Genomic DNA, 17,995 nt, shown 5'->3' with positions numbered 1-17,995 from the left:
ATTGTTATATATATATATATATATTTAATTTCAACATAAGTACAATTTGCCAGGTACCCCCAGATGTCCCTCCAAAAGTGGGACAATCTAGTCACCTTAGACTTTGTGCAACAAAAGGGGCTACCCTGAAATGAATGGGCATTGCATACTTGGCGAGTGGTGCTTTTAGTTTCAGGGCAAAATATCACCTCTCTATATCAATAGATTCAAGGTAGAGGAAGTGCCACCTTTTGACTGGGAAAGAGCTATGAAAGCTATGTCAAACACATATAGAAATGCTCTACATGTGTTTTGTTTGTAAACAGCTGCTTTTCCCCTTGGGCAGGAAACCATCAGGATTGCAGCTAATTAAAATCCCAGCAATGTAGACCGTGAGACTCGTCAGGGCAGTGGCTTGCACACAAGAGTAAAGCAGGAGTGAAGCTGACAATGCGGAGCCCCATTGCAATGGAATAAATTAGGGCTCAGCATCTGCCTGCCCAGGCTATTGTGCCGCAAGCAACATGCTGTAGAGGGCTAATTAAAGCAGGTTCTCAAGTGAGCCTGGCTTTCTGCTCGCGGAAAGAAAAACTGAATATTTGACAAATATTCACAGAACCAGATTATACTGCAATGTGTATGATTGGGGAACGGAAGGCTTGAAAAGCCACCTCAAACATGGGAAGCACCTTTTAAGTCTCCCCCTCCATTCCTTCAGCTGCTCCTATATATAGTTTTCACAATGGTTAAACCCTGATGACAAAATGGCCATAAAAAGACAGATTTGTATGTCTCTTTCTCAGGTCATACACAAATCAGAGAAATTATGAATGAGAAGCTTGTACAAAACACCCAGAGTAAGATATGTATAAAAGAAAACAGAGAATTCATGAAACGCAACGCTGTTGATTTTGGAACTCAGATACTCCAAAATCCTTTGCTTGCTCTCTTTCTTTTCTAAGTGGAACTTACAACCAAATAGACTCATGGCATTGCAGCTATGATTTTCCGTTGCTGTAACTCCCTGATACACACATAAATGTAGCTTCAGGCCAATGATCAGTCCAAACAACTAATAAGTTAAAATTATAAAATTCATTTAACCAGAGCAGAACTATACATCAAATGAAAATATTCTGCCTTAATTGACTTCTATTGAAGAGTGTTCACTGTTTAAGTACACTGGGTGTTTTCTTTTTAATGCTAGCAGAGTTTCTTTTAAAATATCGGCTGGTATGGTAAGACAGAATCTTGCTGTTAACCTGGTTTTTCTCCTTGCGAAATTTGAACTGTGTTCCTACAGGCAACAAAATAAGACTAAAAATACTACCCAGTTAATGGCTGGAATAAGCTTTACCAAGAGTTTCAATGCAAATAGAATTCTGATGAACCGTTGCGAGAATGAAAGGATTTCTCCCCCTTCCGTCCCAAATTGGAATATATAGGTTTTTTCAAAAGTCTGCCACACTGCTTGCTGCATAAAAATACGCTACAAGGCAACAAAAGAACAGCTTAAAAGAATCTTCCATAGAGGTCTTCTAGTATTTTAAGCACATCAGTCTAAAATGACGTTGCTAGTGTGAATATTTTCACTTGTATTAAAGGAGCAAGACTAGCATGAAAGAGGGTTTTTAGTTGCTATGTTAAAGAAACAAATAACCGAAAGCTTTAAAACTTCTATTAGAGAGAAAAACAATTTTCTCACCATCAGCAGCAGTATTTCTCTCATTAATTGTACACAGCCTGCTTTAGTACAAAAGTAAACAGAGAGAGGTGTTTAATTATAACAATACAGTGCATACTCTTCTTCAGTTTTTACTTAAATAAGCCCTGCAGCTTTAATATTAAAACAGTACAGCAAGTATGTATTAACTTTCCCGGAAGAATTTTTAAAAGGACAAGGTAATTTTGTACAAAACCTCAATTTATTTCAAAGAAATTAAAAATATGTATTTTATATATATATATTTATATATATAAACTTTCTATTCCTCTATAAATATAAATGATTTTGATAGTGAACAGAAAGAAACGCATATCAAATTCACATTGTTATGCATTCTAGGGTATGGTAAGTCATAGATAATATTTGACAGGTGCTTATATAAAAAGGCTGAAACAGTACAATCAGAAAAGCAGCAAAGTCTGTTTTTGCCATACAAAGGATTAAATATTAAAATGCCTTTGCCAGTTAAGTTTGACACATCTTTATAAACCTGTTAAGGAAATAGGGCCTGTAACAGTTTAGAGAATCTGATGCATCTTTATAAACTTGGTAAAGAAATAGGACCTGTAAGAGTTTTACAGGGGTAGTCGAACTGCGGCCCTCCAGATGTCCATGGACTACAATTCCCATGAGCCCCTGACTACCCCTGGTTTAGAATGATAGAGCAGACCAGTAACATTTGGGCTCTCTTAGCTTTACATATAAATTAATACACTGAAATGTCACACTTGTAGATTGTTTGGGCCTCACAGCCTCTCATTCAGTTTGTATTTCTTTTTACTGCTGTCATGAATTATTACGCTTTTCAATCACTATTAACAGGAAGGAATTAAGCCCCAGCAGCTCAAAGGCTTCTAGAAAGAAATGTTAATGTTATAAATACTTTGAAAATCTGAATACACCAAACTGCCGAAACCTTTTATATTTTCCCCCTTATTCTTAGCCACGCTGAGTCCTCGGTAACTCTCCTGCAGCAAAACTGCTAAAAGCATTCTGTTTAAGAACACCAAATCACTAGGAAAACTTCCAAGCTTCCCTTCCGCCCAGCTCCAGAACATAAATTGCAACCAAACAGTTCCACTTCTGCAGAATGAAGAAAAGAGGGACTGCTTTTGCGTGGCTTAAAAAGCAAATGGTATAGTATACAAAAGTTAAAAGTTAGGTATCTGGGGCAGTTCTTAAAACTATCAGACACACTACTATACAGATAAAGCTGGGGGAGAAGCACTTATTCCTAACCTTTTAATTTCATGTGTCTTAAAACTGGTCACACCTTTAGCTAGGGCTCACCAAGTTTGCCTACTAGCAGGAATGCAATTGACTAGCATATGGTTCCCTTCCCCCACCCCCAGGCCCCTCCCACAGAGGAACTGGAACAGGTAAAACTGCTTCCTCCTTTATTTCCCCAGGCCATACAGAGAAAGAAAAGGCTTAGCCTCCTCCATTCCTTGCTTGTGTTTGTTATGGAGCAGACAGGGAATCGAGGGCCTGCAACTTCTCAAAGATCACTTGTTCAGCTGTAATCAGTGGGGGGCAACATGCCAACTATTTGGGTATTACAATTCAACCACTTATAAAATAAAGTCAGCCTTGATTTGGAACCCACTGATTTGAAAAGCAACAAGTGGGCCGAAGGGGGGGGGAAGGGCTGTTTTGGTTCCTTTGCTCCCATCTCTCGCTTAAAAAAAGAAAAGAAAGAGGAACGTTGGCTTTTTAAAAAGAAGTCTGCAAACGGGTTAAAAAAGTTCTAAATAATTATGAAAGAGAACTTTGCAATTTAAATACAAATATACTTACAAAATCTTACAGAGGCTATTTACAACTATCTCAAAGCCACATCCCCAACTTTTTAGCAAGCTTAGTCCCAGCTGAAGGACGAGGGGAAGAAAAAGGACTGTCCTTTCCGCGGCTTCTTTCCCTTCAGGTCCTTGAAGGCTGAGGAGGTTGGAGTGGGAGGGAGAGAGAGTCCAAGGAACGGCTGTGTGAGCATCTCCCTTCCCTCTGTGGCTGGGACAATGGGCAGACACAGCCAAAGTCCTTTTGCCTGCTATCCTTAATTGGCCGTGTGAATTTCACACAGTCGTTTCCCCTTGCTTGCTGTTGGTGAGTCTGGTGTAAAACTTCCTCCAGGAATTGAGCGTCTTCCCAGACCAGATCCAGAAGCCCGAAGTGATGCCTACAATTAAGGTCATGAGATATTTGATCATGAAGACCGTGAAGTCTGGGCTCATAGGAGGGTGGTGATGATTATTGGGACACAGGATGGCATAGCTCTTGCAGCTCTGAGCAAACCAACTCTTTTCCCACTGTTCCCTAAAAGCTTGCTCGTAAAAATAGCAGGCAATTACAATGGTCGCAGGGACTGTGTAGAGGACGCTGAAGATGCCTATCCTCACCATCAGCTTCTCCAGCTTTTCTGTCTTGGTACCGTCGTGCTTCATGATGGTCCGAATTCTGAAGAGGGACACAAATCCAGCCAGCAGGAAGGAGGTGCCAATGAACAAGTAAACGAATAAAGGCGCCAGCACAAAGCCACGCAAGGCATCCACGTTATTGATGCCCACAAAGCAGACGCCACTAAGCACATCCCCATCGACCTGCCCCAAGGCCAAGATAGTGATGGTTTTGATAGCAGGCACAGCCCAGGCAGCCAGGTGGAAGTACTGCGAGTTGGCCTCGATGGCCTCGTGGCCCCACTTCATGCCAGCGGCCAGGAACCAGGTGAGAGAGAGGATGACCCACCAGATGGAGCTGGCCATGCCAAAGAAATACAGCATCATGAAGAGGATGGTGCACCCCTCCCGCTTGGTGCCCTGGGCCACCGTCCGCGAGCCGTCCTCCGAGAAGCGCTCGTTGCACACCACCTTCTCCTCCAGCAGGAAGCCCGCGATGTAGGCGATGGCCACGGCCGTGTAGCACCCCGAGAGGAAGATGATGGGCCTCTCCGGGTAACTGAAGCGCTTCATGTCCACCAGGTAGGTCAGCACCGTAAAGAGGGTGGAGGCGCAGCAGAGCACCGACCAGATGCCGATCCAGGTGCGCGAGAAGCGCAGCTCCTCCTGCCCAAAGTACATGAGCCCGTAGGGGCGGCCGGGCTCGCAGGGGGCCCCGCAGTCCTTCTCGCCCAGGAAGCGGTAGTTGAGGTAGGAGGGCACCTTGAGGCCCCTTGGGCAGGTGAAGCGGCCGGCCCTGTCCGCTAGGTGGCTCCCTCCCCCTCCCGCCGCCCCGCCGCCGCCGCCGCCGGGCCGGAGCTGGGGGTTGCTGGTCCAGAACTCGGGCCCCAGCGAGGGCGTGGGCGTGCCGCGCTCGGAGGTGTTCTGGCCCACGCACAGCTCGCCGGCGCCGTGCACGGGGAACTTCTCGCAGCGCAGCGTGTCGGGCCACTGGAAGCCGAACTTGTTCATGAGCGCCTCGCAGCCCTGGCGCGCCCGCTCGCACAGGGAGCGGCACGGCGGCAGCGCCTGCTCCAGCACGGTGCACACGGGCGCGTACATGGAGCACAGGAAGAACTTGAGCTCGGCCGAGCACTGCACCTTGACGAGCGGGTAGAACTGGTGCACTTCCAGGCCCGCGTCCTCCTGGTTGGTGTGGCCCAGCAGGTTGGGCATGATGGTCTGGTTGTAGGCGATGTCGGTGCACAGCGGGATGGTGATGGGCTGGCAGTAGCCGTGGTCCGGCACCGAGATGCCCCGCTCGCCGTTGTACTGCTGCTGCTGCTGCTGAGGCGGCGGCGGAGGAGGAGGCGGCTGAGGCTGGCCCCGCGCGGGAAGCACCGGCGCCTCCGCCCACAGCAGCAGCAGCCCCGCCAGCAGCAGCCGGCCCGGACGCCCGCCCGCCGCCACAGCCGCCGCGGCTGTTGCTCCTGCGGCCGCCCCGCTGCAAACTTGCCCGGCCCGCTTCTCAGCCATACTTGGCCGGCGCCTGCCGCTCTTCTCGCCGCCGCCCGTCGCGCCTCCCTAGCCAGGCTGCTGCTCCTCGCCGTCGCCTTCTCTGGCCAGCTCAAACTTGAGACTCATGAAGGGAAGGCGGCGAGGAGGAGGAGGAGGAGGAGGAGGCGGCCGGCGCGAGGGGGCCACCCCGGCACGACCCTCCGCTCCGCCGCCGGCGCTCGACTCTCCGCGGCCGGCCAGGCAGAGCGCGCCGCGGCTCCCGCTGCTCTCGAGCCCGCCGCTGCTGCTCCTGGTGCTGTTGCTTCGGCAGCCGCCTTCCCTTCTTCCTCCGCCACCGCTGCCGCCTGACCATTTGTGGCAATCCCTCAAGCCCTTCTCTCTCCCGCGAACGGTTTCCAGGCGCCCCGCAGTCTGCCTTTCACCAGAAGGGAGGAGCCTTGAAACCGACGCCGAAGTTGCCTGCGTAAGGGACCGTCACCCAACACCGCTTCTCGCTTCCAAGCGCAGGAGGTGGCGGCGGGCGCCCCAAACTCCCTCCCTCCCACCCTTCCCCATCCCTCCCAGCAACTTTTCCAGGACGCGGCGCGAGGAGAGGGAGGGGAGGGGAGGGGAGGGGAGGGGGCGGGTGGCTGTGAAGAGGCCGCCGCCGCCGCCGGCCTTCGCCTTCCCAGAAGAAAGGGAAACCTGGGGAGGAGAATAGCCCCATATGGTGCGAGCCGGGGATGAATAGGAGAGGGCCGACGATGGCTGGTCGGTTTCTGGTTTTGATTTTTTTTTTTTTTTAATTTCTTTGCAGTTACCACTCATCAGGAATACTTTTCAAAAAGAAGGCGGGCCAGGACTTCAGTCCAGAGCTGGTGATTTGACGCTCAGGAGTTTGCGAGGAACTGTTTTGTTGGGTTTTTTTTTTTCTCTTTCATTGGAGCAAATCAGCCACCACCACAACTCGAAAACTTTATTTGTAGTGATGATGATTCTAACCTGATGCCGAAAACCCCTTTGAGGCTCCTTGGCGCTTGTTTTATTGCTCTCTTCCCATCTGCGCTCCCCCACCCCGGTGACGCATGAAGTCGCTATTCAGTATTATTATTATTTTTTTTGAAAAGCAAACATGAAGTCACAGCTTCTTCCCAGAAATTAAAATGTAAACGAGAGCCCTCCCCCTGCCCCCCAAGTTACAGTCTGCATTTGGGGAGGGACTGAAGGCAGATTCTGAAATGCAAGACAGCAAATAGGACGGGGGAAGGGAAGAGGAAACAAGTAGGGACTTTGAAAGTCCGGGCCCCAAACACACTCACTAGGCAGGGAGTGAGTCCCCTTTCCTTTTGAGGAGGCATGCAGGAGATCCTGCTGCAGCACAATCCAGACGGTTCAAAATAGGCGAGTGACAATTTGTTAACAACTTGGTTAGGTGCCTGCGATGTTGGGACTGCTGGTTTGGCATCTTTTTTGCTCCAGTGCCTTCAGATAGGGTGGGGCAGGAAAACAGGACTTGCTCGTATTTGTCTGTCACCAGAGATTTAGGGATGTTCTTTGCATTTTTTTCCTACTCAAAACACACAGATTTCCTTGGCTTGTGGAATTGGATTGTGGGTCCATATGGAAAATCTCTAACATGTACTGCTTTTTACAGTAGTTCTCCCTCTTGTTCTGTTTTTTGCTGTTGAGTTGCAGCCAACCTTTGGCAACCCCAGAGGGTTTTCAAGGAGACAGAAACTCTCCATAGGAACCCTGACTTTCTTGTTGGTCTGCCGTATAGTATACGAATTGGAGCCAACTTTGCTTAACTGCCCAGATCTGAAGAGAGTGGGCTCCTCAGGTCAGGGGTAACAGTAGTGGTAATACCCTTGAAATGGAGTGGGAAAACATTTCAACGATTGAGGGAGTATAACTAAAAGAACTGTGATCCGGGTGATCACAGGTTCAAATGTCACCTCAGCTCCTTTAGCCAAGGTGCTCTGTCAACATCTGCAGTAAAGGGATACTGGCATATCTTAAAGGTTTCTGTAAGAATTACAGTACATCTTAAATGCTAAGTGTTAAGGACAAAGTATGCAGGTAACATCAGCAGGGGTTTATTTTACAATGAATTCAACAAACAGGAAGGTTGTCATAGCCCTCTAGAAGAGCCTTTCTCAGTTTGTTTTACCATTGAGAACCCCCTAGAACATTCTTCAGGCTTTGAGGAATCCCAGAAGTGGTACAATGGTGCAGAATATGTTTGGGAAGTTGTGTACACACCCACCCATGGCCCCTCCCCTCCCCAGGCCATCCAGGGCCACCAAATGATATATATATATATATACACACAAACACTCCCACCCATTTGGGAAACTCCAGGACTTTCAAGAAATGAGAAAGCCTGCTCTAGAACAGGGGTAGTCAACCTGTGGCCCTCCAGATGTTCATGGACTACAATTCCCATGAGAATTGTAGTCATGAACATCTGGAGGACCACAGGTTGACTACCCTTGCTCTAGAAGGATAAATAATGCTGGTTCCTTATTGCTGACGGCTGAACTGTTATAAAGACCACATTTGGGTTGTTGAATAGTTATGAGATGGGAGTTCTGTAGCCACTCAACTTGCTTCAGAAAAGCAGAGAGAAGGGACTGAACCCATGAACCCAGTTTCCTGACCTGAGCCAAACCAGAGAGTTGCCATTTACTCTGTAGCCCTCCATACACAACAGGTTTCCCCATAAGAACAAGTGGCTCCCAGGGCCATTTCAGGTCAGGAAATTGGGGGTGCTCAGCCTCCCGCTCCCCGGGGGGGGGGGAGTGTCAATACAAATCAGGCCCATTTGTGCCTGGGAATAAAGTTGCCACCACAGAACTCCCAGACCAAGCCCACCAACAGCATGCCATGGACTTCTCAATGAGTGAATCAGACATAAAGGGTTTGGTAGAGTTGCTTGCTATCCTAAAGGGTAACAACCAGTTATACTGCCTCCCTCATTTTTAGCTGTGAATTAATAAAGCCGTAAGTGCTCGCTTAAGCAGTTTCTGTAAAGAGCTCTGACATTCCTTTGTATATACCTGCAAAAAACTGACCTGACAGCCTTCCCCATGGAAGAGAGATCCACAGGAAAGAAGTGACTATGGAGTAGAGTAGACCCTGACTCTGTGACTTCTGATGGTAGAGAGGCCATGGCTACAGATGACCTCTAGGTTTAGAGGAGTACAGTCCAAGTTATTACATTTTTTTAGAGATACAGGCTCAAACATGAAATTTAAGCTTGTTTAGAGTCTCTTACCTTTTGTTGGTGACTTTATTCATGGCAAAGGAAGGTGTGGAATATGGCATAGAGTCTAGCAGTTGTCAGAATCTTTGATTTCAGTTTTTTGAGAAAAGGTAGGTTTTCTAAGTTTCATAGTTTTAGAAGATACCTGAGATGCCAGTGGCCAGAAGACTGGGACTCCTGTGAAGTGTGTGTCTTCCATGTCTCATGGACTTTGTACATCAAACATCTAAGCTATCTGCTAACCATATATCTCGTTTTCTCATGAGCTCCCATTGTTCCTCATCCCATCACAAAATAAACAGTTGTTTTAGAACTGCAAATTCTGAAAGCCCATAAGTTATGCAATATCACATTATACAAATCATACAAATGTTTGCCTAGTTTATTCCAACTGAATTTTGCAATCCAACAGATTCTACCCATTGATTTGACAATTGATTTAGAACTTGTTAGTCTCACACCAACTAACAAGTGGCATCAGATGCATTGGCAAAATACACCAAAGAGTTTTTCAGTGGGAGTCAAATTCTAGAATGTTTTCCTCTTACAGACAGAAGACAGACTATTGAGGCCTCTTCCTCTGTCCCAGCAGTGCTGTCCCACATTTTTAAAAGTTACTACGAATATGCAGCTCTAATGAATAAAGCACATTTTGAAATAGCATGTTATTACCTAGGTTGCTTATCTGGTTCTCATGATAAAGACCTCGCATACAGGATCTTTGGACTGCTTCCAGATTCACAGTGCATGGCATTCTAAATAATAAAATCATAAAAACATCATAAAAGTCATTACAACCCAGTATTTAAAACTGTGTTCAAAACTACACTTAATAGCGCAGTCCTAAAATTATTTCCCTGGGAGTAAAACCCACTGATAAACCAGAGTAGGATTCTGAGGAGATCTGTTTAGGTTTGCTTCCTTATTTCATTATCAGGCTTACATTAAGTTTGCTGTTTTACACTGACATTCTAGGCATAGACACACCCTTCTAAGCTTGCTGGCTTTAGTAGACATAAACACCATTTTATAGTCGGTATTTAGCCAGAGAAATGTCTAAGATGAATTTTTAGCAACTCCCATGTTTTATGCTATGTTTTTATTTTATTTATTTATCTTTTAATGAGCCTCTTGTGGCGCAGAGTGGTAAGGCAGCCGCCTGAAAGCTTTGCCCATGAGGTTGGGAGTTCGATCCCAGCAGCCGGCTCAAGGTTGACTCAGCCTTCCATCCTTCCGAGGTCGGTAAAATGAGTACCCAGCTTGCTGCTGGGGGGTAAACGGTCATGACTGGGGAAGGGAATGGCAAAACCACCCCGTATTGAGTCTGCCAAGAAAACGCTAGAGGGCGTCACCCCAAGGGTCAGACATGACTCGGTCTTTGCACAGGGGATACCTTTACCTTTACCTTTATCTTTTAACTTTGAGGGCCCTGACCTCATATGGCAGAGTGTTCCACCAGGCCAGGACTAGGGCCAAGAAAGCTCTTGTTGAGGCCAATCTGATGCCCCTAGGGCCAGGGATCCTAAGTTGATTCTGATCATGTGATTTCAACTCCCTGTGGGGGACATATTGGGGGAGGCAAGCTCAAATATATGAAGGTCCCAGACCATTTAGGGCTTTAAAGGTAATGTTTTAATAACATTCGTGTCATATTATTTGTGGTATGACTTTCTCACAGGGACTCACATAGACCGTTTACGCACTACTGAGGGTTTCATGCCTAGCTGCAGACTGGAGTTTTAGGTTGCTCCACCGCTTCCTGCACCCACACAAGGGAGCATTTGGCCTGGTGCTCCTCATCCGCTCCTGACTTGTTCTCCTGCATGGGAGCTGGTGCAGTGAAGTTCCCAGTACATAAGCAGTCATAGTACATTCAAGAAAATGCAGCATTTAATAAACTATGGATTAGGATTGTCGAAGGCTGGAACCAATGAGAAAGAACTGAGGCGCAACATAAGTATGAGCATGACTCCTTAAGGGGTTTCAAAAATTACATAATAGTAGGCTATGTTGTAGTTGTGAAGTTGTGTCCGACCCATCGTGACCCCATGGACAATGATCCTCCAGGCCTTCCTGTCCTCTACCATTCCCTGGAGTCCACAGTAAGCTATATTTAGCAGAACAGACCACAGTCCTGATCGAAGTAAATTTGTAAACCATTTTGTACAGTGCAACCCTATTGTACAGAAAAACCCTATTATTGACTAATTCCATTTTGCATAGTTTGTGGGAAGCCAGGAAGGGTGGGAATCTTCCAGACTTCCTTGGGCAGGCTATTCCATAAGGTGGGAGCCACAAATGGTACAGGCAACTGTTGATTTAACCCATTTGGCACCCACAGAAGCCCCTGCTAACAAGATTGAAGCTGTTGTGGCAGAGTATAGGGGGAGATGTGATCTTGCAGATAACTGCAGTAACTGATGGGCAGCCAATGGAAGGTTTCCAGAATGGGAGAAATGTGCATGTACCGTAAAGCTCCCAATAATAGCCAAGCTAGGGCATTTTGCATCAATTGTTTGCAAACTGAGCCTGAAGGGAAATCAATGTACAGGGCATTATTGTGGTCTAATCTCAACGTTACTGTGGTATGGAGCCAGCTAAAACATTAAAGTAGGGATCTTCATATGGGCTAGGCTGATTTGGTAGAAAGCATCCTGGTTTTGTTTGTTTTGCAACTGCATTAATTTTCTTCTCCAGTAATAAAGTTGGATCCACTCGAAACCCATGGCCTTTAACCAAGTCAACAGGTGTCCATTGAACTCCATCAAAAGTGGGGAGAGCAATATCCTTCATGACCTCCACACCTTCCCAATTAGCATTACTTCCTATCCTTTAAAGGTTTAGTTTCGATTCATTCACTCAGAGCCAGTTAGGCACAGCAACCAGGCAGCTCCTTAGGACCTCTCCTGCAGTACCAGAGTTCGATAAAGATATATAGAGCCGAAGAATATCAGCTTATTGACAATAACTAACTCATAAACTGTGAATGAATTGGCCGAGGAGATTTACATAGAGATTGAAAAGCATGGACAACAAAATTGTGTCCTATGCAACCCCACAAGAAAGGTCCCAAATTCCCACATTCTAAAAGTAATCCTAGAAAGAATGGCTTTATAATTCCTGCAAATAGACCATATTTTTCTTCATTGTAACTCAGGATCAAAATCAAAATTAAAACCCCAAATTGAGAATAATGCACAAACGTGTGGTCCTATTTATTTTTACGCTGAATTCGATGGCACCTTCTGTGTGCATGGTTGGACCAATGTAAGACTCCACAGTACAGCTTCATAGGATCTCTTTTTTAATATTCTAATTGATAGAAACATTATTACACACAGTTGTGACATTAGAAACATTATTACACACAGTTGTGAAGTGCCTGGTCCTGGAACTAAACATGGTTTTCAAAAGCTGTCATAAGTGTATTAAAGATAAGAAAAAGAAAACAACTATATTGCCAGAAAACTGAACAAACTAGTTCAGAAAATGACTAAGACTGACAGTTGGTTGAAGAGACGGCATCTGCTCTACAGACTATTATTTGAAGGGAGACAGAAAATTGGTAAGCAAGACTGTGACTATTTTTTGAAGGGAAACGGAAGGGAGACAAAACTGGCAATCAAGATTAATTTAGATGCCATTTCCTTGCTTGGGAGGTCATGGATGGCCATTGGGATAGCTTTTAATTAGATTCCGTAGTGACTGATATTGAAAGCCCAACCACTCAACAGCAGTAAAAAAAATTGCATAAAGATTTCAAGAATTACAGCCAATTTGATGTTTGGGAAATCACAGGGTTTTGTTTTACAGGTGTTTGGCCCTGTAGTCAGAGTACTACTGAGTGTCATAGAAAAGGGTTGCTAAAACTTGGCCCAGTTCCAAAGTGCTTAAAATATACCGAGAAGCTTTTTAAAGTGTATGGAGAAACAGCAAAAATCCTGTCTCAAGCTGTCAAATACACGTGAAGACTATAAATAATAGCTCTGTATAAAGGGTGACGTTAATATTAAATGGTAGCCTTGTGAGGTAAACATGATTTTACTTCATGTTAGAAAAGTAAAGCTACAGAGTATGCAGGCCTCTGGGAAACCTGCCAAACAGTGAAGCTTATGCCTAGTTGCTGTTGCCATGGGAGTGGTTTTCCCTGTGAAGTTTTTGGAGACTCTCATTATTTATATGAGACAGATGGATTCAGAATGCATCATTTCTGACTGCTCAAGTTGATCGTCAGGGTGCGGTGGAGCCTTTTGCCGGTGATGCAGCATTGAGTCCTTGTTGCTCTTCCTCTCCCCCCACCCCAAGACCTCACATTGTGATTTACACTCACACTCTGCTGCCGTCTCCTCCCAGTTGTTTCTCTTCTCCCTCTTGACTACCCCTACCTGAAAAGGAGACAAGACAGCTTCTCTCTCCTTGGCCTGTGACTGAGGGGACTTAAATAGCCTGTGCAAAGCCTGTTCTCATCTTCCTGGTCTTGCAATACCCCTGTCTTGAAGGTCCAAAGCTTCCACTGTGCCAAGCCCTTGTGCAGTGGCTTGATCACTGAGCCCTATAGATTCATTTACATCATAGTGATAATGGGGTCAAGGGATGGACCATTGAAATCAAAGTAAAATTTGCAAACCATCTTTTCCCTTCAGACGCCACAAAGTATGCAGAAGGACCTTGAATTGCATGTCTAGAACCTACAAGAGTGGGCAATTCATTATCACAGAATCACACAATCACAGAATCATAGAGTTGGAAGGGGCCATACAGGCTATCTAGTCCATTCCCCTGCTCAACGCAGGATCAGCCCTAAGCATCCTAAAGCATCCAAGAAAAGTGTGTATCCAACCTTTGCTTGAAGACTGCCAGTGAGGGGGAGCTCACCACCTCCTTAGGCAGCCTATTCCACTCCTGAACATTATTTACTTTCACGTGTTCAGGTAGTATCTGTTGGTGTGTGTGTGTGTGTGTGTGAGAGAGAGAGAGAGAGAGAGGTCTGGAGGGATGCTTAGCAGACCTGTATGGTGGAACTCCTAAAAGAAGTGGAAGTTGGCCCACTCATTACATTATTTCACAGCTAGCAGGTTATATCCAATGAGCAATAGGAGGCAGAATGGCTCCAGCAGGCACAATTCTTTTGCCCTGCATATGTAGTGATTTTAAACAATTATGAGGGGTATGTATAGTCTAAAAGAGATAGGGAACTATCTCTTAAATTAGTTTTAAGCCAAAATATAAGATTAGAGAGAGACGTGCGCAGTTTGTTCCTTGGAGGTCCCAGGCTTCCACCGTGCCCTGCCCTCTGGCAATAATGGCTTGAGCTGGCAAAATATAATACTGAATATGTAGTTAAGATGAAACCAGTCATGTAGATGTAAGACATATTAGATATGGGATTTGAAATCCAAAATGTTGAATATAAATGTACTCCAACTGCAGTAAGTACCATTGTATTTTAGAGAGGATGTTTTAAAAATTCTAATGAAGGGGGTGTTGGGGAGAAAGGAGTTTTGTTTCACAAACCCTGAGTTATGTCATTACTTTTGATACACATAATTATGATATGGACTCCGGGGAATGGTAGAGGACAGGAAGGCCTAGATCATTGTCCAGGGGGTTGCGATGGGTCGGACACAACTTCGCAACTAACAACAATTATGATATGCAACTCCACTTTCATTTCTGTATCCCCTTTGTATCTTTACTTTGTTTTCTAAAAAATAAAAATAAAAATATATATCTAAAAAAAGAATGCAACTTTTCAGAGGTTTCTTATTCAGAGGGAATCGAAACACTATAGCATCACTGCTGAAACTTTCAAGTGGGTGATATTAAACTGAGTTAGATCTAATGCAGTTGTATTTTATTCAGGTTTAAAGTTTGGTACTTTTGTCCTCAAATGTTATAAATTAATAAAATAAATAATTCATAGCTCTCAAAAATCACCTGTCCAGACCAAGTGTGTACTGGGTTTGTTTAATATTTGAACAACCCATGGGGTTACTTTTGACTACTAATTGTTGTTTGCTTGACTTCTCTAGTACACTGGGCTTGTCTGACTTGCCTGCATGATTTCAGGTTACATTCCCCCCTGAAAATACACTTCTGTCGTCTGTTTGTCAGGATCCAAAGCACCGGTTGCTTCTAGGAACAGTGGAATTTTGTACTTTAAGGTCCTTCTGAATGTAATTCTCTAGATAGAATGTTAATTCTAAATCAGTTTGAATAAGTAAAATAAGGTGAAATAATTGAAAATTACCACGTTCAGTATCTTCACTGAACAAGCGCATAATGCTCCAACCTAAAGCCATTAAAACATTCCCAATGTTTTTGTGATATTCTTATTCATTCATTTTAATGTACCATGAATGAGGAAGTGCAGAAGAGAATGCTATGCATATGTAAATGTAAAACTAGTTATAAAAAGTCTCTTCATTCAAGGCTCTTTTCCTTTTTGATATTGTGAGTAGAAATTTTTAATCTACATGCTGTGGCCACAGAGAAACAGAAAAGTAACCTTAAACCCATTGAATTCAATGCTGGATTGTGGTCCATGCATGCATATGTGAAAAATGTAGATGATCCCTTATAAATTAAAGCCTCATGTTGCTTATGTTCCCTGATCTGTTTTGTGATTGGATGGGAACAGACCTGGGAATGGAATCAATCAGACTCTGGAAGAACTTTTTTTTTGGACAAGTGAACAATTCAACTTGGTTTGAAGGGCAACTGCAGCTTACAATTCACTGGCTTTTCTGACAACAGGCCTGCATCTTTTGTCTTTTATCTTTCCTACATTTCCCCATAATTATATGCATTATATAACTTCTCAGATTCACAGTCTTCTGTTTGATTTGTTTTGCTCTTTAGAACTCTACAACTCTATTGAAGGGCTAATACTTAACAAAGGATTTCTCCTAAGGAAGGACATACTGATTTTATTAGCATTATACGCTTTTAAGGAACACACACACACACACACACACATACATACAAAACAACAAAAAAACCCACAATTAATAAAACAGAAAACTGAAAAACATGCACTAATAAAAGCTTGAAACTGATTTAAATTATATGGCTTCCCCAGGGACCTGCAGTGGGGTTAAGGGTGTACAGCTGCTGACAATTCTTTGAAGCAGAGCGAGTGAGTTTAGTTCTCTCATAAAACTATAATTCTCTGGGGTGGGGTATTGGTGGCAGGTAGCGCTGCCAGAAATGCAGACAGGGCCATTGCGAGTGGACTTGGATGCCTTTCCCGCCCCCCTCTCAGCCTCCTCTTCTCCAGGCCGAACATTCCCAAGTCCCTCAACCTTTCCTCATAGGGCTTGGTCCCCAGGCCCAGGATCATTCTCGTCACTCTCCTTTGAACCCTGTCACACATTCATTCATTCATTCATTCATTCATTCATTCATTCATTCATTCATTCATTCATTCATTCATATATATCAAGGGACTTCTCTTACAATTTGGGAAATTTCCACTGTATTATATTTAAAAAAAGGATGGTGGTAGTAGTGATCCGAAGAGCAACTGGCGAGGAATATTGCACAAACTCACACTTAAATTTTCTAAGTGACCAAGAGGAAGTTTTGTTAATGAATAACATTATTGTTGCTTTTAAGCAAAGGCAGCAAACCACAAGTTCTGGGAATGCCGTCAATAAGTGGCTGGTGTAGGGTTGCCAATCACCAGGTGAGATCTGGAGATCCCCTAGAATTGCAACTGATCAGAATTACATATCAGCTCCCCTGGAGCAAATGGCTACTGTAGAGGGTGGGCTCTGTGTCATTGGACCCTGCTGAGGTCCCTCCCCTCGTCACAACTTGCCCTCTCCAAGCTCCACCTCCAAAATCTCCAGGAATTTTCCAACCCAGACCTGGCAACTCTAGGTGTGTGTGTGGGGGGGGGGAAGGCAGACTCAGTGCATCTACACTAGAGTTGAGCACTTGGGTGTGGTTTGGCTGCCTCGGCGATCACTGAAGCCCAAGGCGGCCAACCTTGTGACGTGGAGAGGAGGAGCGACAGTGCAGGGCTGGCCGCCTCAGGCTTCAGTGATCGCCGAGGCGGCCAAACCACGCCAAAGCACTCAACTCTAACTCACAAAATAAATCTGAGCCACCTTTTCCTTGCTGTAACTCCATTTCAGGATGGATAGGGCACTGGGCAATGAACATAGTTCAGTTCTTACTAAAATCAGACACAGCCGGAGCAGGTAGGAGAGAGGACTTTTCCAGGAGCTGAGGGGCATGCTTGAAGTTCTTCAAGAATGGCTTGGAATAAAAGTAGCAACAGTACTGTCCTATTACATCAAGTATGCTCAGAGAGGTAGCCACATTACTCATTTGCAGAAAGAGCTGCGCATCTAGAGGCACCTTGAAGACTAACAACATTTTATTCCATCATGAAAGATCTTTCTAGTGTGGAACCACTTATCGGAGAGGGCTCCAGTCCATGGATGCCTAAGATGCAATAAAATGTGTCCATCTTCAGTCTTTGGTCCAGTCCCACATCTAACAACAGAGTCCAGTCAGTCCTTTTCTTGCAGACGCTTTTGGAACGTCACATGCACACCTAAGATGCAACCTTTACCAGATTGGTTTTTAAATAAATTCTGCCATGCAATGCGGTAGGTCTAACATAATAGGTTCACAGTACTTAGGCTGGTGAGTGCACGGTGGTAGCCTCCTGGCTGGTATAGCTGGTATAACATTTAGGGGAAGGGCTCCTCAACTTTCTGATGCATAGTTACAGGGCTGTGGCGGGGAGCTTGGTGATAAATTTCCATTCAGGATATGTGGTTGTATGAGGAAAGAGATTTTCATATTAACCTCTTAGAATTACATGCAATACAATTACATGCAATACATGTAATACATTAATGCAATACAATTAATGCAATATTACCTTGTTTGTTTCCCCCTGCTGAGGAGAAAGTTGTTCTGTTTGGCCCCTTTCAACCCTATGATTCTAATATTCCAAACCTTAGCCTTTCTTCAGAGGGTCCTGGACCAAATTGTTTCCTCTTCAGTCACCAATAGTGCTACAATGGCCCTCATCCGTGATTCTCTCTCCACTTATGCTAATGCTATTCAAACCATTATGTTTTTGTAATCTGCAACTCTTGTCTTTCAGGTTTGCATTTTTGGTAGTGATGAAGTCAT

The 17,995-nt window shown here is 44.7% G+C and overlaps 1 protein-coding gene across 1 annotated transcript; it reads right to left on the bottom strand.

Annotated features, from left to right (window-relative positions):
• Window positions 1-1,726: 1,726 nt before the first annotated feature.
• On the bottom strand, window positions 1,727-6,092 carry FZD1 (frizzled class receptor 1). The gene has a single exon (XM_077302906.1). The coding sequence runs from the start codon at window positions 5,611-5,613 to the stop codon at window positions 3,778-3,780; it is 1,836 nt and encodes a 611-aa protein (XP_077159021.1). The 5' UTR covers window positions 5,614-6,092; the 3' UTR covers window positions 1,727-3,777.
• Between the last annotated feature and the right edge of the window lie 11,903 nt (window positions 6,093-17,995).

Source organism: Paroedura picta, chromosome 11 (genome assembly GCF_049243985.1).
Source record: "Paroedura picta isolate Pp20150507F chromosome 11, Ppicta_v3.0, whole genome shotgun sequence".
In the NCBI taxonomy this organism is placed as follows: domain Eukaryota; kingdom Metazoa; phylum Chordata; class Lepidosauria; order Squamata; family Gekkonidae; genus Paroedura; species Paroedura picta.
The sequence above is the reverse complement of the archived record's forward strand: the minus strand, read 5'-3'. Positions and strand labels throughout refer to the sequence as shown.

What these genes read in the sequence shown, in the direction of transcription:
- FZD1 (XM_077302906.1), bottom strand. Translation starts at nt 5,613, where the DNA reads ATGGCTGAGAAGCGGGCCGGGCAAGTTTGCAGCGGGGCGGCCGCAGGA.